Source organism: Solanum pennellii, chromosome 10 (genome assembly GCF_001406875.1).
Source record: "Solanum pennellii chromosome 10, SPENNV200".
NCBI lineage: Eukaryota > Viridiplantae > Streptophyta > Magnoliopsida > Solanales > Solanaceae > Solanum > Solanum pennellii.
Genome location: NC_028646.1, coordinates 601,919 through 628,215, shown reverse-complemented (window position 1 = coordinate 628,215; position 26,297 = coordinate 601,919). Strand labels below are relative to the sequence as shown.

Genomic DNA, 26,297 nt, shown 5'->3' with positions numbered 1-26,297 from the left:
TTAAATTCAGACTGTGCAACCCTCGCCATGACCTCACCTGAACGCGAAATATTTCATGAACCAGAGATTGTTTTATAATTAATTATTATTAGAAAATTTTATTAAATCCCTAAAAATCAAATGAAAGCTTACATCAATTTTGTCAATTTTCAATTCCATTTAATATTATTTTATTTTTTTCCCATTAAAATATACCCCTAAAGCCAAAGATTATCTCTTTCATTCCCTATTTGGAGTAGAAAAATGTCCTTTGCAGAAGAACCGAGTGGATAAACATAGAAACTTTTCTCCCTTTTTCTCTTCAACCCAAATCTCGATCTACAATTAGTTTTCATTTTTCTTCGTGTTTAATCAATCAAATTTATTTTCGATGTGCTAATTGATGTCTGATTGTTAAATTTCTGGATCGGGATCGAACGAACCTCGATCAATCTGTTCCCTTTTGTGTTCAAGGTTAGAATTTTTTTGAATTAATTTCTGATTATTATTTTTGTCGGTTGTTTGTGTATATGCGCTTGTATATATTTATATTTTTGCATAATTGATAAATTTGTGGAAGTTAGGGTTTTTTTTTATTTCGCTGACCCATTTTAGTGTGTTGATTATGGATGATTAATGTTTTAATATCGTGTTCGGTGTTTTGGAGTTTGATTTTTGTGTTTTTATTTGATTGTGCAATTTATGGCACGATCTATGATGCTGGATTTTGCTTGTTTATTGTTGAGTTTATCTGCTGAAAATTTGTGATGTTTTGATATGTCGGTAGGTCTAATTTCGGCAGCATTAAATTTTTGAGTTAGAAAAGTTATTCAATTTGGTTGTATATCGTAGATTGGACTTTGTGTTTATTAATTGTGGAATTTATGGTGTTATGGTTATTATGACATGATCTTTGATGCTAGATTTTGCTTGTTTATTATTGAGTTTATTTGTAAAGTTTTTATATATAAGGCTGGTTGAATTGAACCTTAATTTTCTTCTACTTTGGGCAGCATTAAATTTTTAAGTTAAGAAAAGTTCCTCGCCTTTGGTTGTATGTATATCTAGATTGAATTTTGTATTTATTTAATATGTAATCGAATTGCTACGGGCGGGGGTGCAGAGCATAAGCACTTGGTTCATCTGAACCCTTGCTATCAGGGTCGATTTTTTGTGGTAAGATTTGGGGATTTCGTGGTTTCTCTGTGAAGTTAGGTATTTTATGCGTACATTCTTTAATCGTGGTATCATATTATCTGTTGGCATCCATGCTACAGGAAGGCTGAATGGTGCATTTGGTTGAATGTTTGTTTATATTTACCTGGAGGGATAAGTTCTCACTTAATATGTTTTTTCTTCTTTTTTAGTGGTCATCTATGTTCTAGAAAAACCTAGATTTGATTCTGAAGGCTATCATGTTCCATGTCTTAGAGTTTGACTTTTGTGCTTTTCAATTGTGGAAGTTATGAAGTTTTGTTTGTTGTGACATGATCTTTGATGCAAGACTTTTCTAGTTCATGTTGAGTTTATTTGCTATTAATTTGCAGAATTTGTGAACTTGTGTTATGCAGATTCAACTTAGATATTTGTTTATTTTGGCCAGCATTATTTCTTTAGTCAGATGGTGATATGAAATGAGCTTAAATTGAGGAGTGAGATTCATATAGCCGACCCTAACTTGTTTGTGACTAGGTGTAGTTATTGGCCAGGATTAAATTGTTCAGTCAGAAAAGTTTCTCCCTTTGGTCGTATATTTTTCTAAAGAAAGGTAACTTGTTCCGTTGGTCATATTTAGAAAAAGGTGTTTTTTCTTACCTTTTTTTTATTGCACATGTATATTGGATCTTTTGTACTATGAATCTTAGAGGTCAAACTCATCAAGATTAAATCCCGGATCTGCCTGTAGGAATATATTTTCCTAAAGTCATGTCGTAGGCTTGTTACATGCTTGTTATACTGTGATCCCTAACTATTGTTAACGTAGGAGGTTGGAAGCATGATTTTCTCCATGTGTTGTAATTAAGTTACTGACTGTAGATATAGGCTATAACTGTTCTTCTCTTCTCTGTTTGGTGAAGTTGAAAATTTTACTTCAGGGATTATTAGTGTGCTCATTTGGCATGATCTCTATGCATATTCATGCAAGAATTCGTGTTTCCATTGTTTTTTTTTTGCAATCTAATTTGTATCCAATGGAATCTTTGATTTTATCACGAGCTGGTCTTTTTAGAGGCCTGGATAGAGAACAAGATGTATGATGTGTGCCTCGCTTTTTTAATAAAATAAAATTATATCTGATCCTTTAGAGTTTTTTGTTTTTTTAATGTGATGCATTTGTGGATTGAGATACTGTTCAAAGAATAGCGTTAAATTAGTCTTTCTCTATATGGATGCTCTGACGCTCTAGTTGTGAGGTGCTGTATGATTAATTGAGTATCTTGTCCCAACTTGACTTAGAAGTTTGTATTAATATACATTTTCACAATTCTTGAACGTAGTTTACTTAAATTTGTTAGGTCATTTGGTTGGGGTAAACATGTCTCATCAACAAGAGGATGATGCTGATTACATGGCAAACGAGTATGACATGGAAGCTATGGATGATGATATGGATGACGAGTTCCATGGCCGAGATGTTGGTGGCTCTGATTCAGATGCAGATGATTATGACTTCACGGTTTGTGAATTCATCCATAAAAGCTTAATTTGCGGCATTTACAGGGGCGTGTTAGATGTATTGATTTGATTTTAATGATTCGTATCTCATTCTACTGAATTGCTTCTTCTTGAGTAGAATAATAAAATGCAAGATACCTCTGCTGCTGAGGCAAGAAGAGGTAGAGACATCCAAGGGATTCCATGGGAAAGGCTTAGCATAACCAGGGAGAAATACAGACAAACGAGATTAGAGCAGTATAAGAACTATGAAAATATTCCTCAATCTGGGGAGGCCTCAGAGAAGGTAAATTAAATGCGTAATTACTTGTTTTCTAATTAGTCTGAGTGATGACCTTTGTGTCTGATGGGAACATTGGTGGTTCTATCCATTTGCTCTTCAACAGGACTGCCTAGCAACGAAGAAAGAAGTTTCATACTATGACTTCAGACGTAATTCAAGATCTGTTAAATCAACAATTTTACATTTCCAGGTAATTCTATTAGCCGTCTGTACTTTTTGCTTTACTATTTGGTTATTTACATTGTATGGAACAATGGAAGACACTAGGCTAAGAATGTGTTTGAGGCGTACTTAAAGCTGACATCATTTTAGAGTGAATTTATTAGGCTGAATATCAAACCAGGTTACTTGGATAAACCATATGATCTGTTATTTGCTGACAGAATTGTGCATATTAGTTTAATTTTCTCAAATTCTTTTAGGCAAGCTAGCCTATGAGTTTGTTATTTGCTGGTAGAATTGTGCATATTAGTTTAATTTTCTCTAATTCTTTTAGGCAAGCTAGCCTATTAGTTTGTCACAATAATCCTGATGCTTTTTGTCTGTTTCATGGTATAGCTGAGGAATTTGGTCTGGGCAACCTCCAAGCATGACGTGTACCTTATGTCACATTTTTCCGTCATTCACTGGTCATCCTTGACCTGCAGCAAAAGTGAAGTTCTGAATGTATCAGGGCATGTAGCACCATGCGAGGTAGGTCTTGTGAAAATGGAACCCACTGGTTGTTTTAAAGCATAGTATTTGGTTATGACCTTTTTTCTTTTTAATTTGTGATTGTAGAAACATCCTGGGAGCCTTTTGGAAGGATTTACACAAACTCAAGTCAGTACTCTTACAGTGAAAGACAAGTTGCTAGTTGCTGGGGGATTTCAAGGAGAACTAATTTGCAAGGTATGTGAAATTCTCAATGATTGGTTAGGACTCTCTATTTTATTCATTTATTTGTTTGTATTCACAAATGGAGCATGTGCAATTTCGAATTTTCCGCTGATTGTGTTTCGGTCATGGGGCCGAGTTTGCAATTTCCTCTTCACCTTTAGGAAGTGAAATTAATTCCCATGTCTCTAATCATTCTTGAGACTATATGCAGTATGTAGACAGGCCTGGTGTTTGCTTCTGTTCCCGGACAACATATGACGATAATGCTATTACTAATGCTGTTGAGATTTATAACACCTCCAGGTATTATGCATATTTGCGTACTCCAGAGACAAACTATTTCTTAGTGAGAATCAAGCTAACTGACTAGTTATTTGTTCCTCAGTGGTGCACTTCATTTTATTGCTTCGAATAATGATTCTGGAGTTAGAGACTTTGATATGGAGAAGTTTCAACTGTCCAAGCATTTCCGTTTTCCATGGCCAGTGAATGTAAGTCTGTGCCCCTCCTGCATGTGTTTATGGGTGCACATCTGCCCCAAAATGTGTAGGTGTAGGTGTATACAAACATGGTTTTTCTGATTATGGTGCCACTAGTGCATGCTTTTAGTGATGCAGCACCAGTACTGAAAAATTTGGTAGCTTTACTGATTTTCAAATAAGAATTAGAACTTATGATTAGTTTGGGTTGTAAAAAAGAATGCCTCTCTCTTTCTCGTACTTGAATGATTCAATCTAGGGCCTGTTATGTAGATATTACTCTAATCCCCCACCTTTTGATTAGCAGTGTCTTATCCTAACATTTGTTGGTGCTAGCAAGTACTTTTGCATAATAAGGTATAACTTAACTTGTTTTCCCATTTTATGCACACAGCATGCATCACTGAGCCCCGATGGCAAGCTTATTGCAATAGTTGGGGATAATCCTGAAGGTTTATTGGTTGATTCCAGGAACGCAAAGGTACTTGTGCATTTATCTCCTCCCCTGATTTAGATCATCAGAACTGGTCGATGCTTGATGCACCATTGACTAACCAATCTAATGCTTCCAGGTTGTTTCACCTTTGAGCGGACATATTGACTACTCATTTGCGTCAGCATGGCATCCTGATGGCCTAACTTTTGCAACTGGCAACCAGGATAAAACCTGCAGAGTATGGGATATACGGAACCTGTCGAAATCAGTTGTTGCTCTGAAGGGTAACCTTGGAGCTATTCGGTCAATCCGCTACACATCTGATGGAAGATTCATGGCAATGGCAGAACCTGCAGATTTCGTTCATGTTTTCGATGTAAAAAACGGCTACGAGCAGGAGCAAGAAATTGATTTCTTTGGTGAGATATCAGGTCTGTCTTTTAGTCCTGATACAGAGTCCCTTTTTGTCGGAGTCTGGGATCGCACATATGGTAGCCTTCTTGAGTTTGGACGGCGGCACAACTACTCATACCTTGATACAATTATGTAAACAATCTCTTGAATGCTGCTTTGGGTATGTTTACTTGGCTTGAAGTGGCGCTGGCTCAACTTTGTAAAACGAGTAGCATAGTCAGGAGTTAGTAGTGGATTTGGCTGTAAATTGGTCATGTTGTGCAATTTAAGTTTGTCACATAAATTGTTGTGCACCATTTCTAAGTATCAGAAGATGTAGAATGGAGGAATGTATAAAAGAGGGAGAAACTCCAGTGATGTGAGCATGAAAAAGTAGCGTTGTTTCCATAAGGCATAGGCCAGAAACTTGATCTTGTTTTGTGGTGGGGTGGGTAGGGTTCTGTTCATCATCACATCATGTATTGGGATCTTAAAATCATTCTGAAAGTTGACTCAACTCATCTGCATTTGTCTACTAAGTAATTGATTTACAGTCTCTTTTAAGTGTTTCTGTGCAGATTTATATAGTCGATCCTAACTTGTTTGGGACTGAGACAAGCGTAGTTATGGTAAGTTTTGTGTGCTTACTACTCTCAGGTAATCAACACACTGTTGATGCATTGGGTTGTTTGTATTGACTATTGAGACTTTTTACCTAGTTTAAAATAAGTAATTTTTAAAGTTTAAAAGAGTTATTGGAAGGCTTTTTAACATTTGTCTTTCGTTTGGTAAGGTTCTTTTAACTACTTTATATTTTTTAGAGAATAATTTGGGAACTTTTAAAGTGATAATTGTGGAAAGCAGCAATCTTTTATTTTTGTACGAACATATTTTTCCCCAAAAATCTCACTTAATATACAAGAGAGTGTAGATTATTTTATTCTAGGGAACTTTTGTTGTCTGTTGTAAGATAGAAAAAAAGAGAGGATTTTTATATTTAAAATTGATATCATTTTCCAGTTTACTTTTAATATAATATGTTTTTTTAAGTTTTACTATTCTCCCCCAAAATAAGTTTAACATTCAACTTTTTATGTGTCTTTTGTGCTATGGTACCAAATATCAAATCTCAACATTTCGAACTACGTAGAAGTAAAAACCTATACAACATCTCCTAATATTTTCTTTCCAAAAGAAGCTCATTCAAAGTTAAACTAGGTCATTTCAAAGGGCAAAAAAATTCAAAGTTAAACTAGGTCATTTCAAAGGGCAAAAAAAAAAAAACAGGGTCAATATAATTGGTTAGTTAAAACTTTAAAAATTTATGGATTAATATGCACACAAAAAACCTGAGATAATCTTGATAATCTTGACTTTCAGTTTCATAACATAGAAAAGACGATGTCGGTCATTGAGAAAAAATGAGTATCATTTACTAGGTCTTTTTGAAAGAATCCACAATAGTTGTGGTCAAATATATTTCATAAAATTTATGAACTAATACACACAAAAAAAAATGAGATAATCTTGAGTTCCTATTTGTGACCTAGAAACTCCAAAAAAGCAACATCGATCATTGAGAAACAATGAGTATCATCCACTAAGTCATTTCGAACGAACTCAAAAGATTTAGGGCCAATAAGAGTCGGTGAGATGACGTAAATATGAAACAATCGCCTAATTCATGTAAATTGACATATAAATACCAAAAAATATCGTAAAATATGATGAGACTGTACGTATTGCTCCCCCAACTATGTACAAAAGGTTCCACAAAGATACTGCAAAAGAATCATATATGAGTCAAATCACCACAATATTCATGGGCTAACACACACAGAAAAATTAAAAAATCACCTACTTCCCGAAAATTAGCATCTAAATGCCCAAAAATATCGTTAAAAATGGTGCAAACGTACACAATTTTTTACCAGAGTCTCTACGGAGGGTTACATAGAGGCTTCACAAAAATATAAATCAGAAGTGATATCACCAAAACGAGCATGAGCTAACACACATGAAAGCCTGAGAAAAACCACTAAATTCTTGAAATTGACCCTTAAATGCCGAAAAATCACTATAAAAATTGTGATATTATACGTACTACTTTCCCAACTCCGTATGGAGCGTTATGTAATGGTTTTGCAAAAAGTTCATTCAAAAGTTGTATCACCAAAATAATTGTGGGCTAACACACACGAAAATTGAGAAAATCGCCTAATTCTTGTAATTTGATCCCTAAATGCCCAAAAATTACTCTAAAAATGATGAGATTACTGCTTCATGTACTCCTTATGGAGGATTCCGTAATAGTTTCACAAAAAGATCTTCTGAAAGCAATATCACCAATATATTCATGGACATAGCCCAAATCCTGTAAATTGTCCCCTATATGCCCAAAGATCACTCTAAAAATAGTGAAACTTTACATACAGCTCCCTCAACTCCCTACAGAGGCTTTAATAATGATTTCAATTTTTCTTTTGTCGAAAATTCATATCACCAAAATATTTATAGGCTAACATACACAGAAATTGATAAAATTGCCTAATTTCAGAAAATTATTCCCAAAATGCCCAAAAATCATCTAAAAATGGTGAGACTGTAATTACTAACACCCTTAACTCCTACAAGGGGTTCATCAATGGTTTCACGAGAAATTCATCGAAAAGTCGTATCACTCAAATATTCATGGACTAACACATACGAAAAACTAAGAAAATTGCATAATTTCTTTAAAGTGGTACCTAAAATGCAAAAAGAACATCACTCTAAAAATTACGAAACTGTATGTAGTTTTCTCTAGACTCCTTAAGGAGGATTCGTAATGGCTCTGCAAAAGATTGTCCAGATTTCATATCACCAAAATACTTATTGGTTAACACACATGTAAAACTAAAAAAATTTCTCTAATTCATATAAGTTGGCCAAAAAATCACTCTTAAAATGGTGAGATTGTGCATGTTGCTCCCTAACTATCTACAGAGAGTTCCGTAATGGTTTCACAAAAAAATCGTCTGAAAGCATATCACCAATATATTCATGATCTACAGACACAAAAAACTGAGAAAGTAACTCAAATCCTATAAATTGTCCCTAAAATACCCCAAACAACACTCTAAAAATGATGAGATTTTACATACTGCTCCTCTTAACTCCATACAGAGGGTTCGACAATGGCTTCCAATTTTTTTTTGTTCAGAATCCTTATCACCAAAATATTCATAGGCTAACACACACAAAAAATTGATAAAATCGCATAATTCCTGTAAATTGGCCCCTAAATCCCCAAAATCACTCTAAAAATGGTGAGACTATATGTACTGCTCCACCAACTCCCTACGAAGGGTTCAACAATGGTTTCCCAAAAAATTCATGTAAAAATCATATCACCAAAATATTATGGACTAACACGCACGAAAAACTAAGGAAATTGCCTAATTTCCTTACATTGGTACCTAAATGCATAAAAATCACTCTAAAGTTATGAAATTGTATGCACTGCTTCCCAGACTCCTTACAGAGGATTTCGTAATGATTTTTGAAAAAATCGTCTAGCTGTCGTATCACTAAAATATTTATGGAATAACACACGCAAATCAATTTTTTTTTGTCTAATTTATGTAAATTGGCCAGAAAATCACTCTTAAAATAATGACATTGTATGTAATGTTCCCTAACTACCTAGGAGGGTTATGTAACGGTTTCACAAAAAATTTCAGGAAGCCATATCACCAATATACTCATGAGTAAACACACACACAAAAAAGCTAAGAAAGTAGCCCAAATCTTGTAAATTGTCCCCTAAATACCCATATAGAGGGTTCATTAATGGTTTCACAAATGAATTGTCTAGAATTCATATCACCAAAATATTTATAGGCTAACACACACGAAAATTGATAAAAAAAATTGCCTAATTCCTGTAAATTGGCCGCTAAATGCCCAAAAATTACTCTAAAAATGGTGAGACAGTACGTACTGCTCCCCAACTTCCTACGAATCAACAATCGTTTCCCAAAACTAAGAAAATTGCCTAATTTCTTTTAAAAAATCACTCCAAAAATTATGAGATTGTATATACATCGATCTCCCTAGACTCCTTACGGAGGATTCCATAATGGTTCCACAAAAAAAAACATCTAAATATTATATCACCAAGTATTTATAGGCTAACCCATACGTAAAACTGAAAGAATTGTCTAATTCATATAAATTGGCCAAAAAAGCAAAAAAATCACTCTTAAACTAGTGAGAATGTACGTACTGCTCCCTAATACCTACCGAGGGTTTCATAATGGTTTCAAAAAAAATTGTCTACAGTCATATCACCTAAATATTAATGGCTAACACACATGAAAAACTAAGAAAATCACTGAATTCCTGTAAATTAGTCTCTAAATGCCCAAAATAACTCTAAAATAGTGACTTCCCCAACTCCCTACAGAAGGTCTCGTAATTGTTTCACAAAATCTCATTTAGATGCTACATCTCCAAAATATTATGGGTTAACACACACAAAAATTTGAGAAGATCGCCAAATTCCTATAAATTGGTCCCTAGATATCCAAAAATAATTCCAAAATGGTTAGACTTATGTACTACTACTCAAGACTCCTTATGGAGGGTTCGTAATGATTTTGCAAAACGTTCGGACGTCATCTAATAAAAAAAATACTTATGGGCTAACACACACAAACTATTGAGAAATCGCTTAATTCCTGTAAATTAGCTCCTAATGCCCAAAAATCACTCTAAAAATAAAGAGACTTATACATATTGCTCTTCAACAACCTACGGAGGTTTCTTTAATGGTTTCGCAAAAATTCATCCTAAAGTTATATCACTAAAATATTTATGGGCTAACATATACGAAAAACTGAGAAGATCGCTTAATTTTAGTAAATTGGCTCCTAAATGCCAAAGAAGCATTCTAAAATGGTGAGACTGTATGTATTGCTACCCTAACACTCTACGAAGGGTTCCAAAGTAAAATCGTCTGCATGTCTTATCACCAAAAAATTCGTGGGCTAATACACACAAAAAATGAGAAAATCTGTTATCTGTTGATTCCACTAACTTGGTGCATAAATGCCAAGAAATTACTCTAAAAATGACGATATTGTACATATTGTTCACCCAATTCTCTACGATGAGTTCCGTAATGATTTTGCAAAAGGTCGTCTGAAAATCATATTACCAATATTTATGAGCTAACACACGAAAAATTGAACATTTAATTGAAATTGGACTTTTCTCAATTTTTCGTGTATAATGACCTATATATTTTGGTGATATGGCTTCTGGTAAATCGTTTCGCAAAACGTTTTGACTTCCGATTTTGTGACCTATGATTTTTTTTTAAAAAAATGAGATAATCTGAACTCTTCTTTCGGAGCCAAAAACTCCAAAATAAAAAAATGATGTTAGTCAAAGGCAATAGTATCGTTTACTAGACCATCACAAATGAACCTACAATATTTGGGGTAAAACGGAGTGGGTCAAGTTATATTTCGAAACATTCATGACCTAATACATATGAAAAACTGAGATAATCTTGAATTCTTGTTTCATGACCAAAAAAATAATTGTCATTGAGAAGTATCGTTTACTAGATCATTACGAATGAACTCTGGTTCATACTACAATTTAAGCATGTGTAAATTGGGTGTAGTCTGAGGTTCAGCATAGAAGTATGGCTGGCCAGTGGGAATTTTCATGGTTGCCTTCTACTTTTCAAGCGTTGTTGCTCAGAGTCTTCAAAAATGTTGACGGGTGAGCAGATCCTCCAAAAATAGTGTATTTTGAAGGATCCGACACGGGTGAGACAACATTTTTGGAGAGTCCAAGCAACTTAGGTTTCAAGAACATAAACTTCTGTAAACAAGTTAAGTGATATGCATGAGGAAAGGAATAGGGCCTATGAATTCGTATAAGCATCCATCCCCTGATTCAGGTTTCAGCCTATTCAAAAATGCACTAATGGCATGATTGAGGTCTAAAGTTAACCTAGTCGTGTCTCTATCAAATGCCTCCTGAATCTCACTCATGTCATCAAATTTAGTACCAAACCTGTCAGACAGCGCATAGATGTACTCCTCCCAGGAAGGAGAGGGCAGATGACTTTTACTCCGCAAGTAAGCTTGGTGCATTGCAGTGCAAGGTCATCGAAATGCAGGGCTGCAATGTCACCTCTTCTACTGAGACTGAGCCTCATCAAAGAAGAATTGATCCACCATAGACGTAAATCGGAGTTGGTTAGGTTATGGTGTTTTGGTACTGGGGGTGGTAGAAGTGTTTGACATTAGGTGGGGTGGGGGTCATTTGTGGAAGGTTTGTGATACAATTGGGATTGAAGAGACTCTGTAATTGGGGAATTTGACGAGGAAGAGATCTCGTAGTGAACTGTGCTTGCACGGTTGAGGCAAGGCTAATCGATTTGGATTTGCCAGAATAGGTAGGAACTGAATGGGTTCAGCTGACAAGATGGACCTCTCAATATCAGAGTACTCACCGTGGGTATGTTAAATAGTGGAGGAGGTGGAAACGAAGATAGAGGAGGAGCTGAGATCATAATACCTGGCATAGCTAGTGGTCTGACCGTGGCTGAATAGATTTCTTATTAGAATCTCATCGGTGCTACTGGTCTCTTCCCTTGATCGGGGTCCTTGCCATTCTCAATCGCCCTCTTCAGCTCTGACAAAGACTTCTCATTCACCAACTCCATCTAATTTTGTAGAGCAGCAACATTAGCGATGTCAATGGCCATTCTATCCAATCGTATGAGAACTTCCCTAATTTCAATTGTCATAGATGAATTCCCACAGTGCTGGAAAGTGCTCTGATACCACTGATAAGAATTATGCTAATACTAGAGAAAAACATTTGAAGAAGAAGAGTATTAAGAAGCAGCAAAAACAGAATAATTATTCAATGCCTTCCTCTTCACTGCTTCTGGTTACCAACAGACTAAGGGACTAATTGTGAAAGAGAACTAATATAGGGACTATTATGTATAGACAATAAAATAAAATAGACGGTCTAATAGTTAAGTGGGAACTTGTTAACTAACATAACCCACCTGATGAACACACCATACAGCCCATATCATATCAGATTACAACTATTTGATGGTCAATATCTGCAAATGCCAAAACTTATGAGCCACCAAACCATTTTTTATATTTATCATTGAATTCAATATCGACTTGACAAAAAAGAAAGTAGGTGTTCCATCTATGTATGAACATATAAAACGACTAAATTAACATTGGTCGTTGCTCTATGTTGAAAATACAAGAGAAAGGGAAAAAAGGCTCACATCTCAAAATTATGTTGGCACAACTTCAACAGCATCAGATGACATCTGCAACATATACAGTCCAAAGACGATAACCAACAATACCAATTGTATCAAAAAATAGGAACTATACTTGCAGACTCCCTTCCGCAGCTCCAGTGTTTTATTAGTGCTGGCTACATTATCACAGTAATTGTCCAAGATTTCAACCTGTGACTTGTGCATTGCAACCTCTGTTTCTGAATCTCCGAGCTTCTTTACCATCTGTGCTTGTTCGGTAGCTAATATTTTTTGTTCTTCCATGAGAGTAACTTGATCAACTGCTGCAGCTCTCCACTTTTGGATGGTTCTTGATATTACTAAATACTCAAGTTCAGCTTCAATCTTCTGCCTAAAGAGGCCCTCAAGCTCTTTTTCAATGTCCCCACTACTCTGGTGCAAGTCATTTCCTGTTTTCTTTTCTTCCTTCTCCGTGTTACGACTTAAGATGGCTTCCAGTTCAGCAACTCTGGCTTCCTTTAACTTGATCAAGTTTGCTTCATCATTAAGCTTGTTTTGCAATAGTATAACATTCTGCTTTAAGCTGACTACTTCAGACTCCAACGAGTTAAATGAATGTTGCACACTGTTACTGGGTTGTGACTGTTCAGATGTGTTTGGTCCAGGAAAATCTGTGTCACCTGAACTGAAGTCTGAAATAATACCAACATCCCGAACAGAATGGTCAATGACATCATCTTCTATTCTAATTTCTTTCCATTTCCGAATTTCTGCAGAGAAAAGCATGCAAACTAATTAATATCAGATAATAGGTATTAGATGGAGTAACTGATTTCTTCGTTATATTATGGGTTGAAGGGTAAATATAGATTGATGAAGTCAAAGGCACAAAGAAGGTCCAGAAGATACATGTAAACAAAGTGACTGAAGTGCTAAAGAAACAAAAACTAAAAGAGGTCTAAAGAGCTCAAGAACAGCACGAGATAATCATCCCAATCTGCATGTCTTCCTTGCAACAAAAGCAGGGCAAGCTTAACGACAAAAAAAAAACAAAAGAAATTGGTCCTTATGCTTTGAACTGCAGCAATTCATAGAAAGAGAGACCAATAAGTCTTTCACCAATATAAAAGCCCTTGGGTCCATTAGAAAGTCAGAACAATATTTACTAGAATCAGCTTACCATTTGCTATCGAGAGCTTTAGGTCGGATTTAAGTTTAATCTGTTTGCTTCAAGGAGCATAGGATACTCTTATCATATTGCAGAAAGAGATCAGGTGTAGCCATTCTTTCAATTTATTTAACTCTTCCTCGTTACAGTATTTGATATAGTATTATGAGACTTCTGAGACAATTTTTTCATTTTCCCTCGTGATTTTACTTCTCCATCTTCTTGACTGTTCTGCTGCTTTGCAATTGATTCAAACCCAAAAACAGCCTAATCCTCGAGATACTCTTTCTATTCCGGAGTCCCTACTTTTATACCAATCACGACAGGAATATTTGTAGAAACAGAAAACTGTAACACGAAAATATACCGAGGCATTTAAAAATCCTTGTATTTTTATCAGGACCTTTTCTTACCCAAATCACTTCCTCAACTTCGGCTGAATAAAACCTGTAGTTTTAAGTCCCAAGTAAACCACTACACCTTCTAACTCCCCATATTCCAAAGAAACATGTTGGCTATTCATGCCTTAAATTGGACAGAATTATCTCTCCTCCAAAACCTTTTTTGTGGTAAAAGATAGAACAGAATATGTTAATTACAGCCAGTGCAAATGCACATCCTGGTGCTTAAACTACATATCTTGAGCAAGCCAACAATATCAAAATAATAAATAGCAACACATTTATCCACCTTCAATGTTGCAATATCAGAATTTATTATAACAAAGAGATATCAACTTTTCAAAGAGTATAACCAATATTTCATCGTAAAAAAAAAAGAAGAGAAGCACAACCAACATCTGTTGTACTAGCTACGAACAAAGTTAAAGGATTATTTTAGGCAAACTGAAGAACTTAATGGTATTGTTTCAATAACCTTTTCTCTTTTGACATAATCTTGATTCTTGAAGCAATAAATGCATCATAGCGAATACCATTAGAACACACTCAAATCCTTCTACTATGTACATAACCATTAAGATTACCAATACTACTTCAGATAGGATTTCATGACTTGCTGTCACCTCTTCCTGAAGCAATGCCAGTCCTAAATTCATGGGCATGACAACAAAATGTTCAAATTTTGGGGAAAGGAGGGATGTGTCCGGGTCGGGGGGTGTGGGGACGTCGCACATAACTATGCAATGACTGCAATCGTTCTAATCCTTCTTTGAACTTAGAATAAACTTCAAACCAAAAAAGAAATTTGCTTCATACAATATGCTGAAGACGCCAAGCAGAAAATAGAAGGCATAATCAAAACCAAAAAAAGAACATACTAGAATAGGCTCAAAATCGTATACTTCAAAGAAAACTGAAGATCTACCTCTTTCAAGATTTTCCTGAGCAGCTTGAAGGGTGAAGATAGACTCCAGCAGAGGATCATGATCTGTGGACAACCCCTGATACTCACTCCTCTCTTCTTTAACCTCCCAGGCGGATTCAGCGCCTAGATCTTCTTGAGTTTCACACTCCTTACCATTTCTTCTGTCTAGAGCAGTCTGAAGTTCCTCGCTGAATGGTCTTTCTCTGGTGAGAACTTCATCACTGAATTGTCCATCATTATTCACTGAGCTTTCACCTTTCATACCATTACTTGTTGCATGATTATTACTCTGCCTAGGTAGAAAATTGGAGCTTTGTGAGTCGGATTCCATGCTTGAATGAGAGTTTTCCTTCTCTATTTTGACCCTTTCTCCTCTAGGCTTTTTAGTAATTTCAGCCTGACCCTTTCCCCGATGAGATTGCTGAGCTGAAGTACCCATCTTCCCACTCAGAGTCCCTGGCCCACTCTTAACAGGCATATAACCATGGAAAACAGATGCTTCGTACCTTGACTTTGGAGCACTGGCTGCAGTCGAAGACCTACTACTCCGATCCTCACTATTTTCCGAGTCTGTTCCACCCAAAAATATAGGCTGAATCGCCAACCCAGAATTACCAATAAGACCAAAGCCATCAACAAGAACATCAGGGCTACCCAATAGTGCATTTACTGAAGAAACAGATCCATCACTATTTCGGATCGATCCAGTGGACAAATGTACAGGTTTTGCTGAGTTTGCAGCAGAGCTCGACAAACCACGCTTCAACAACTTAGCACTGTCTGTGTTACTGTCCTCATCCTTGTGTGCTTCCCGCCTGATCCTCCTCCATTTCTTCAAGCCAAATCCTTTAGCTGTTGGTGAGGATTTCACTGAGGGAGGTGAACCCACTGGGTCCGCAGTTTCAATACCTTTACCTTTAGACTCATCTAAAATAGGGGTATTGTGATTAATAACATTGGAACCATTGCTTTCAACCTTGTTCCGATCAGGATCATCCAAATCTTGAAGTGTGGTGGTCATTGCTTCATGTCTTCCACCAACTAAAGCTCCAAACTTTGACCAATCAAGTTCGATTACAGCATAAAGTTCAGGGCTTTAGCCTTTTAGACAACATAAAGAAGAAGAATAAGTCAGATCGAGATCGAGAATTTACTTACATAACTTGGATAAATGAATTGGATTATCCGATCATTACACTAACAGCAACAAACTAATTGGATTCAGCTAAACGAATGATCACTATCAATTATACTTAATCTGGAACCAAAGATGAATCCACTAAACTGATAATTAACTGAATAGACAAATAAAAGTTGGGAAAGCGACAGAACACTACATAAACATAAAGTCCAATATAAGCAGATTTAACTGCACTCATTATTAAATGAAAAAAACAGAAATGAAGAACTCAGATCAAGATCGAGAACAAACAAACAACCATCATTCCAGTTCATGGAAACTGAAAATCTATCAAAATTCACTATAAATTGAATTGCATAGCTTGAGTAAAAATTCCAGCTAAAAACACTAACAACAACAACAAAATAAGTGGATTCAGCTAAATGAATGGATTATGCTCAATTTGGAACAAAAAATAAATTCGTAAATTTGTGAAGCTATATAAAAAGAATACGAAATCGTACATACCTTCACCTCCATGATCGATGGATTTGCAGAGAAATGAGATGGAGTTGAGGAATATGGAAACCCTAGATTTGATGTGTATTCAGAAATTTATAGCCACAAAATTGCTACAACTGATAATTTGGGGAAGACGACTTGAAAAGGAGTGGGGTAGATCGGGTCGGGTTGGGAGTTGTTAATAATACGAATTAATTATTATTATTTTCAATAATTTTATTAATTATTATATGAACTATAGGAAGAAGTTGACAACTTTAATTATTTTTTTTCAAATTTACTATTGACATTACAATAAGATTAAGAATTTGGGGAATAGTTTATGTTTGTGATGGAATCACTAAACAATAACTCGATATTTATGATGCACGATTTGAAATTTCAATAAGCAATAAACTCGCTTATTATTATCTTCCACTTAAATTTCTAACTTGATGTTTAAAATTCATAACGTGTATAACTCAAAGTCACAGTATATTCTCTATCTAAGCACAATATCACCACTTTTACCACTAGGAAAGGTCGATATTAGTAGTGCACGATTTGAAATCTCGATAGATGATAAACTTATCCGTTTATACTTTTTAACTTAAATACCAAATGTGATCGTTTCATCAACAACATTGTTTTGTTTGGTACAAATGTGATAATTTCTATAACATGCTCATTTCCAATTATTGTTTTCATTTGCTATTACACAACGGTAACCAAAATTAAAACGTTAGCTTAACTTATTATATCAATCAATGATTAAAAAAATATATATAAAAAGATATCATATCAGTTTTGTAAAAATTTAACACAACCAATTTGATTTAATTGGTTATAAACTATTCTTTGTTACTTATTTTTTATAATGAATTCTTTAACTCAAGTAAAAAAAATTGTTAGTCAATATTTCCTGTAGATTAATGAACTAAGTTGAGAATCACGCAAGTGTCGAATATAAATTTTGTAATGTCTTTTCATTTGTACATATGGGAGGTAAAGATGTAGCAGATATCTTATTAAAATATAATCGAGATACGTATAAACTGACTCAGACGTCACGATTATATAATAAAAGGATGTGGATAGAACATGGGAGAGCCAAGAAGATAAAGAGACCAAAGTGGGGCAAAAGTAGTGTGCAGATGATGTGGAAACCCACATGACGCAGTGTTTTTTAGGGGGAAAAAATGGAAAATGACACTGCAGAAATAACTAAGTGGAGGTCAAATCTGTGTGTTCAATTATTGATGGAATCTTCTCTGTGTGAGGAAATAATTAGGCACTTTGCCAGAGTATTTGACAGAGAAACATGTTGCATTTAATTGTTACCTTCCCCATGTATTTTCGAAAACGGTCTCTCTATCTTTACGTAATAAGAGTAAGATCTACATATAGTTTATCTTCTCTGAACCTCCCAAATGAAATTACACTGGATATGTTGCTATTTTGTTGTAAATGAAGGTTGAAATGGGTGGTAAACAACCCTTCATCTTTAATAGTTAATAGACCTCCTATATGTATTTTCGAAAACGGTCTCTCTATCTTTCACGTAATAAGAGTAAGATCTACATATAGTTTATCTTCTCTGAACCTCCCAAATGAAATTCTACTGGATATGTTGCTATTGTTGTTGTAAATGAAGGTTGAAATGGGTGGTAAACAACCCTTCATCTTTAATAGTTAATAGACCTCCTATGTTAAGCATGTCACGCTCTGCCGGCCTCGCGCTCCAAACTGACATCTGACGTTAGGCTAGGTAGTCCTTAAGAACGAGAAAGCCGACTAAAAGGCTATTACATAACCGACTTTTATTGTCAAGTTGGGGGAGTTTGGTTGGTACCAGACTCTAATAGAGTTCTCTTCGACTAAATGGCTTGTTCTATCTTTTTGTCTCCTTTAACAAGGAACACTTTACCTCATGGTAATTTTCCAACACGAATTCAAATTAATAGATTCTAAAGCTAATATTGGACCTCCATTGACAACAAAAGAGGTTCTCCACTCTAAAGACATAATACATAAACATGACCCTTAAATAGGCTTTAATGGATAAGTATGTCCTCCAATTTTGAATGTGCACAAATAGACACTTAGACTTGTATAAAACTGAACAAGTAGACACATGTGTCCTACATGACATAATACATGTAGAACGCTTCGTAAGACATCAAATTGTCAGGTAAAACGAATGTGTCTGTTTGTTCAATTTTATACAAATTTAAGTCTCTATTTGTGTGTGTACATCCAAAGTTAAAGGTCGTAGTTGTCCATTCTAAATGGTGAAAAGGGAAAAGTTCAGGAGAGGACAATACAGGAACCAACGACATCACCCATGTTTGAGTTCTTACAAGCATTTGGACTAACTTTGCTCCCATTAGTCTAGTAGATCAAATTTATCTACAGAGATAAATCCATCCAACCACTTGTAAAGGTGAAGCTTAGTCCACTGAGCAAACTGGGGTAGAATTTAAAGAGCGGCCTCCAACAAGGCCATACGTGCACATAATCTCGACTTACACTTCCATGAGTGACAGAGTCCGAGCATCATCAAAAGACCGAACCAGCCAATGTAAAGACGGCTTCAGCACTGTTTTACAGTATCTCTTGCTTTAGAGACTCCTTTACATGCAGAAGTCATAGCAGCTATGGAACTCTGTAGTATCATCGGCATTTCAGTACAACAGGACCATAGTTGGCCTGAAATGAAAGCATTTCACCAGGGGCCAAATGTAGTGTATAACTTATGGGTTCATCAGAACAAAGTAACTACTAAATAAGTACAAGGAATAGATCTTGACTTCTATACAACAACATATCTAGTATTGTCCCACACATGGGGTATGGGGAGGATAGAATGTATGCAGACCTTATCCTACCTTTATAGGGTAGGAAGGTTGTTTCCGATAGACCCTCAGATAGTGACTTATATACACACTATAAAGTTATCTTTAATGTACTATGCACCAGCATTTCCTTTTTGCTGATTCACATCAATAGTACACTTACATTACCTATCCAAAAAAAAAAAATCTGAAACATTTTTTCTACTACTTGGCAGAAGTGTTGTATTTGCCACATTTTCATTTCATACTAAAAACGAACATTTCCTCTTGTCCATATACCACATCTTCCTTGATGCTCCAGAGAAAAGCAGCCTCCACCCCCACCTCCAAACCACTATAAGGACCCAAAGGAATAATCACAACGCGAAATGTAATACTACAAAAAAGGCACATCTGTGCTTGTCAATCCACTATTTTGTCTCAGCCATTATTAAACAAATGGAACTTACACAAACTGGTTTGATTCATCCAACAATGTTTCTCACATCTCAGACTTTACCCCATTTCTAGATAGGATTTTGAAAATTTTACTATTGACTTCACAATGGAACTGGCACTGTGAGTTCCACGAACCAAACCTGCTATTTGCATTCAACTTTGCCTCCATGGCTTCTAATACTCTACTGATTCTTCCCATAACATAGAAAACCTCATCATCAAAAAAAAAAAAAAAGATCCATTCTTAAAGCTATCTCCGCATGCAGCACGCACGCCCAGAATGGTAAACCTCTGCCTGACTAGAAAAAATGTTAACATGACCAGCTTCAAACTCACCAAATTTTATGTTCTAGGATTTAGATTAACTCACCGTTAGGACCCCAATCATAAAATTTTAATCATTATAATTTAAAAATGACCAGCTTCAAACTCTCCTAATTTTATGTTCTTGGATTTAGATCAACTCACCATTAGGACCCCAATCATAACATTCTAATCAGTACAATTAACACATATTAGGTGATTGTATGGGCAATACAAGTTTAACTTATCGTCTTATCAAAAAAAAAGAAAAGAAACCAATCATAAAATTTTATGAAATAACAAGGTGCAAGAGATGAGCTGTTTTACATAAAATACAAACACAAGGTAATTATTCTTGAGAAGATTGTATGAACTACTTGTGAAAGACATCCACAATCAAAGAGAAGTTCAACTTTATAGGAAGGAACAGAAACAAAAAAGAAGAAGGGGCTTTTCAAAGATCTATGTGATTCGATGACCAATCAAATCCCAAAGATTTGCTCATCCAAATTTGACTCAACATACAAGCAAGTATGCATAATCAACAGGATAAAATGTTCTGAGAAACATGTGATGATGTTTGCATGTACATACACAAGTCCAAGATTTAAAGATTCTAACTTAACCAAATTTCAATGAGTGGAGGTTTTATTTGTCAAGAAGCATAAAGGACACAAAGGTGTCACACAACCACAGGTTACAATGCTAAGTACAGAGTACAGACCCTTTTAGTTAACTCAATGTATACTTCAACAGCCAACAGATTTCAAGGAGCAGAATGATTGTTGTGGTTTTGGTTTAAATTAAAAACAACTAAACCACACAGTTGTTTCATGGTTACAATTTTTGTCTGACAGAGACAGGCTTCAATTTGGTTTCTCAAAAGTTTCCATCAACTGAAACAAGTTATTGCATGCCAAAGCACTGTTATAAGTCTTCCAGTTTAGCTTTTAAATCCTGCAAGGAGGTAGCAATCTTTTTTCCAATTCAATCAAGAGGTGAAACATGAATTGATTTACAAAAAAACACACTGCTGCCTAACTTCAAACAAGAGGGAGAGGAAGGGGGAAAGGGATACATCATCAGCCAGAAACAAGCAAGATTTTGCATAAGGCATACAAAGTTACAAAGTTGCACTCAGAACTACTAAAGAGCTAGTTTTGAGAACTGACGTTCGGTATAAAGAAAACATTGTGATAATTCATCAGCCCCAGGACTTTGATATAGTGGTAACAGCGTAGTGTGTGATGTGTGGGTTAGGCACACATCAGGGGTTAGAAACTTGCCACAGACAAAAGCCTAGAATTTAAGTGGAGAAGAGTAGAGAGCAATCCATTATCCACCTGACTTTCGAACCATGCACCACTGACCCTTGAGATTTCTTGGTTATCAAAAAAAAATACATCTCAAGAAAACCTGGATCGTAGCACCTCAAAATGGCTTTCCAAATTCTTGTGCCGGCTGCTCCCAGGGTGACAGAAAACCTACAGCAAATACATTCAGAATGATCAGAGAAGAAAGAAGACCTCAGACACCTAGTATCTTAATTCTCATCCACAAGAGATTAGCAGAAAAGTGCAGACATTTTTGTATGTGCTTATAGCCAAGTAGCAGTACGTGAATCTGATGGTAAGAAAAAGTACAATAGTTTCTTAAAGAATGAAGCCCTGGTGAGTATGGCAAGCCACTTGATCAACATAATGAAATTAACATAATGGGCTATCTTTATCAAAGAAACATGGTTTTATTTTTTTTTAAATAGATCAAAGGAACATGATTTCATAATATGCATACTCAGAATCAAATGAATGGTGACTGCATTAATGCATGGACAGATGCGCGCACACACAGAGGGCATTGCATTCAGAGACAGCTCGATAACTAAGTTCAGATCAAGAAGTGTTGCTAAGATCTTTAGCATACTTATCGGAATTTCTCCCAAGGACATATATATTGAATCATCATCACCAAGCATGCCCTGAAAGAAAAAGAAAAATAATTAAGAAAACATACAAATAGGTGTTTTCAAAACATTCAACTGTAGGTTAACATATTAAATTGTAAGTGAAACAGAGATGAACAATAGTAAATGGACTTATTAAATGCATTACAAATATCACTGCAAAGATTCCCTATCAGAACTGTGGCACTAGTACCTCTCCATTATGGAGTCCATTGTGGAGGCCCATATCGTTGTGCAAAGAATCCATATCTGCTGGTAAAGGAGGACAGTTTGCTATATCATTCCCAAGTAATTCTGAAATCATAAGTCCATAACCATCCTGAGCATGGGGTATATTGTTGGTACTATGTGCATTATCAGAAAAGCCATCTGCTCCAGTGAATACAATTTCAGACCTGTGTAAAGATATTCAACAATTAGAATAGAACCAATGCAAGCAAAGCAAAGCAGACCAGGTAGAACCATTTTAGGGAAAACTTTTGCTAAAATAAGTTAACAATGATCCTAATAATACAAACTCCATAACTCAGCTAAATCAACATGAAGATGAAATCAGTAATCAATTCAACAAAATGAAACTTACACAAAAGAAAAAGTGATGTAAAAGGACAAGTAAATTAGAGGTGTAAACTTACTTTCTCTCAGGGTTGTTGAGAGCCTTCTCTTCTTGTTCAGAATCATTTTCCAAATCAATCACCTCAACATCTCTCCCATCAAAGCTAGATTTAGCATAGTTACTTGGTATATCAGAGTTACTACTCATGGTCAGATGAATATCAACTGGTGCTTCTTGTTTTACACCTTCAGTAATCAAAGGGAAGATATGAACAGGATCAGCATCATGGTTCTCATTCACATCAGATGTTTCCATAAGATTGAGATCAAAAGCCTTAAAGGAACTGGGCAAAAGTTGTTTTTCCGTGAAGTCACTGCCCAGCCTTGCATCACCCTCGGGTATCATAGAAATGTCTACCAATCTCTTCTGCTCAGATGGAAATATTAACGGCTCGCTATGTGATCTCCTCGGTTCCTGTGAAATCTGCTGCTTTTCCATTGAACTAGAATGGTACAGAAAGACATCTGAGAAAGTACTTGTTAATGAAGCCAGTTCTCTAGGTCTCTTAGTTACTCCTCCCTTACAATCATCATTATCATCCAATTCTCGTTTCTCACCTCTTCCCATGGCTATAGAACTGCAAGTTTCCATTTCAGTTAGTCCCTCTATTTTCTCTCCCTCCCTCATTAACGTACTTCCAGAAAAAGATGAAGAGCTTGTCTCATTTAACTGCTTATTGGCATAAGTAAGACATGGTTCTTCCTCGGTGGACTGCGGTTTCAGTTTGTCAGAATCAAGGCTTTTCGCATCACGGGTTTGATCTGATAAAATAACAACAGGGGAAACATCCACAGGGATGTCTTGGGAATGCACTTCAGTTTCTTTAGGGATATCACTCGCATGAGCATCCTCATCTTCAGAATCATGACAAACCTTCAAACCTCTGTTTGCCAATGAAGAACGTGTTCTCGTCGGAACTTTCTCAAACCTGCATAAGCTAAGTAAATCATTATCAGTCATGCTGGTCTGGTTATGTTCTTGGCTGAACAACTTGACTTCTGTATCCTCGTTAACACCTATTTTCTCCAACTTATCAGTACTGTGGGCAAGATTAACAGGATCAGCTTCTTCTTCCAACATTCCAATGTCTACAGACTTCTTTGGTTCAGGTTCACCATCTGATGGGAGATCATTTCCAGTGTTGATGGGACCTGTCTCTTTACCAGAATCTCCCAGGACAGGTTTTGGATCACAGCATATAGACTCCTCCACACTCTCTATATCTGGATTTTGTTTACCAGGAAGGGAACTAGGTAACATCCCATTACTGTCTTTAACCACTTGCTGTTCATCTCTATCACGTGGGAAAGCTTCATCTTGACCATTCACATCAGGGTAGGTCCTGGCTCTATCTGATGACCCAGTCCTTTGCAATTCTCGATTGAACTCAGAGCTGTAACTTCGAAAGGACTCGTTTCTTCTCCTTCCTCTCATGTAATTTCTTGAACCCATTGGTTCATATTCATCAGAAAACCTTCTCCTACCAGGACCCACATCACTCTCCGTTCGTGAAAGAGTTGATGTCTGACCTTCATCAACATCTTGTTGCTTAAATCCCAGAAAATTCCCAACTGGGCTCTTTAAGCTACCATTCGGCAACTTCCCTGAAAGAGCATTCGGTGGTAGCAACCCCTTGGAAACAAGATACTCAGCTGCTAACCGTCCAGCTTCCATGAAAATGTCATTCCCATGCGAAGGCTGCTGAAATCCAAACTGCTTCGATTGCTGTCCCCGCCCAAATCCACCTCGGTTATAGTTTCTGTACTCCGAATTATGCAATCCACGACCTCTCCCTGTTCCATCAGGTGAAACCCGCGAGGCAGTAGCCACACCACCCATTCCTATTGAACTAGACTTATACCCACCTACCGGACTCCGATGCCTAGCATGCATTTTAAATAGAATAGACACTCTAACTTCTATAAAAAAGAGGTTTCTGACTTTCCAAAATCCAGAAAAATGTTCTCAGTGGTTCACTTCTTCACCAATACAATCAATACTTAACACAGTTTGGCTCCTGAAATACTAATTTCTCCAACAACAAACAATCACCTCCCCTATTGACAAACAATAACAATAATCCGAATAACTCCCACATGAAATTTCAAAGCTAAACACCAATTGCAGTATCTATGAAGAAAAAAAAAAACTTTTTCACTGAGCTAATCATTCTTCCAAATTCATGGTTCATTAATAAACCCTAAAATCAAACACACATAAATCCAAAATTCATTTCATCTCAACAGATCTGATAAATCGAACAATCAAAAATTCAGCATCAATTTTTTTACCTCTTTTTAGAAAATGAATCAACTGGTAATTCTCGAGTTTTAGGGTTTCAGATCCATTTCAAATCATCATCAATCGCACCACTCCTCCTCCAAATTTCCATCAATGAAACTACTCTACACATAAATTTACATAGAAATCCATCAAATTTAACACAGATTATGCTTTTTCAATTTGAAAATTTTGATCTGCTCAATGAAAATCAAGCTGTACTGGGATTTGAGTCATTCACAAGTCTTGTAGATTGGACTATTCGAAAGCAATAGAAGGGCAAATGGAGCTAAAAGGGAGTCCAATTTATGCATTTTCCGATGATTTTTTTACGATAGAAATGTGATGGTTGATATTGTTATAGTGCTAAAGCTATGGGACCATAAGAGATATTGTTAATTTTGTTAGGGACTTATAGTGTCAAAAAAATGTAGACCATAAGATTTTTTTGGAAAACAAAGAAGAAAATTAATAGGATCTTTTTAGCTCCATTTAAGCTAAATTTATTGTTTTTTATTTTGAGAGGAACTATTTAATTATTATACCATATTTATTGATCTTCTCCATATTTTAAAATAGGAATAATGCATAAATATATGTTTTTAACTTAGTCTCATTTTATATTTATGCCCTCCAATTTTAATTGTGCATAAATCGACACTTAAACTTATATAAAGTTAAACAAATAGACACACGTGTTCTATGTGTTACCAAACACGTAGGACACCACATAGGATACAAATTTTCATGTAGGTTGTTTGTGTTTATTTGTTCAATTTTACACAAGTTTAAGTGTCTATTTGTGCACACCCAAAGTTTGAGGGCATGAATATAAAATGAGACTAAGTTAAATGGCATATTTATGTATTAGATCTTTAAAATAATTAAATTTTTTTGCACTAATAAATAATTTTATATAAATTTCAAGTCATATATATCGACTATATACATATTTTTTTGCTACCACATATAATGAAATAGAGATTGAATTGAGCGAGAACAGAAGGAAGGTTAGCAAGATTTATCTTTTATTCCATCTCGCTCGCTGGTTGCTAGTCTCATATCTTGCTTGTATATTCGATATCTCATAAACAAATGAATCACACCATATGTATATGTAATGTGGTTTGCATGAACCTGGATACTAGATCTACGACGAGAAATGAAAATGGTGAGCGAAATTTATTTATGTATCTTAGATACATGTGAAGTCATTTGGATATAATATATTCATAACTAATTACACATAATATTAAGTTATTAACCCATATATCTCAAGATATAATTACTAAATACTTCAAA

General features: G+C 35.7%; 3 protein-coding genes across 4 annotated transcripts; 1 reads left to right on the top strand and 2 right to left on the bottom strand.

Annotated features, from left to right (window-relative positions):
• The first annotated feature begins 205 nt into the window (after positions 1 to 205).
• On the top strand, positions 206 to 5,689 carry LOC107002455 (uncharacterized WD repeat-containing protein C2A9.03-like). Its single transcript, XM_015200492.2, has 10 exons — positions 206 to 453; positions 2,496 to 2,656; positions 2,774 to 2,941; positions 3,042 to 3,128; positions 3,497 to 3,631; positions 3,719 to 3,829; positions 4,029 to 4,120; positions 4,203 to 4,308; positions 4,691 to 4,777; positions 4,869 to 5,689. The coding sequence occupies exons 2-10, from the start codon at positions 2,516 to 2,518 to the stop codon at positions 5,280 to 5,282; spliced, it is 1,341 nt and encodes a 446-aa protein (XP_015055978.1). The 5' UTR covers positions 206 to 453; positions 2,496 to 2,515; the 3' UTR covers positions 5,283 to 5,689.
• A 6,548-nt stretch (positions 5,690 to 12,237) lies between these two features.
• LOC107002487 (WPP domain-interacting protein 1) lies at positions 12,238 to 16,720 on the bottom strand. The gene is made up of 3 exons (XM_015200533.2): positions 16,568 to 16,720; positions 14,920 to 16,020; positions 12,238 to 13,195 (listed from the first exon to the last, which is right to left on the bottom strand). Exons 2-3 carry the CDS (start codon positions 15,938 to 15,940, stop codon positions 12,456 to 12,458), a joined length of 1,761 nt encoding a protein of 586 aa, XP_015056019.1. The 5' UTR covers positions 15,941 to 16,020; positions 16,568 to 16,720; the 3' UTR covers positions 12,238 to 12,455.
• A 4,022-nt stretch (positions 16,721 to 20,742) lies between these two features.
• LOC107002250 (uncharacterized protein At4g26450) lies at positions 20,743 to 25,339 on the bottom strand. 2 transcript variants are annotated; one of them, XM_027912244.1, is made up of 5 exons: positions 25,007 to 25,339; positions 22,735 to 24,845; positions 22,293 to 22,494; positions 21,931 to 22,114; positions 20,743 to 21,620 (listed from the first exon to the last, which is right to left on the bottom strand). In XM_027912244.1, the coding sequence occupies exons 2-5, from the start codon at positions 24,606 to 24,608 to the stop codon at positions 21,568 to 21,570; spliced, it is 2,313 nt and encodes a 770-aa protein (XP_027768045.1). In that variant the 5' UTR covers positions 24,609 to 24,845; positions 25,007 to 25,339; the 3' UTR covers positions 20,743 to 21,567. The 2 variants fall into 2 exon arrangements, with proteins under 2 accessions (XP_027768045.1, XP_015055680.1); XM_015200194.2 differs by having other exon boundaries at positions 22,060 to 22,114; positions 22,735 to 25,338.
• Positions 25,340 to 26,297: the final 958 nt, after the last annotated feature.

Excerpts from the sequence above, each read along its gene's own strand:
- LOC107002455 (XM_015200492.2), top strand. The coding sequence starts at position 2,516 with ATGTCTCATCAACAAGAGGATGATGCTGATTACATGGCAAACGAGTAT. Across the intron at positions 2,942-3,041 it reads CTGGGGAGGCCTCAGAGAAG|GACTGCCTAGCAACGAAGAA; the intron begins GTAAATTAAATG and ends GCTCTTCAACAG. Across the intron at positions 4,121-4,202 it reads GAGATTTATAACACCTCCAG|TGGTGCACTTCATTTTATTG; the intron begins GTATTATGCATA and ends TTTGTTCCTCAG.
- LOC107002250 (XM_027912244.1), bottom strand. The coding sequence starts at position 24,608 with ATGCATGCTAGGCATCGGAGTCCGGTAGGTGGGTATAAGTCTAGTTCA. Across the intron at positions 22,495-22,734 it reads CTCAACAACCCTGAGAGAAA|GTCTGAAATTGTATTCACTG; the intron begins GTAAGTTTACAC and ends ATCTTTACACAG. Across the intron at positions 22,115-22,292 it reads ATGGACTCCATAATGGAGAG|GGCATGCTTGGTGATGATGA; the intron begins GTACTAGTGCCA and ends TTTTTCTTTCAG.
- LOC107002487 (XM_015200533.2), bottom strand. The coding sequence starts at position 15,940 with ATGACCACCACACTTCAAGATTTGGATGATCCTGATCGGAACAAGGTT. Across the intron at positions 13,196-14,919 it reads TCAGGAAAATCTTGAAAGAG|AAATTCGGAAATGGAAAGAA; the intron begins GTAGATCTTCAG and ends TTTTCTCTGCAG.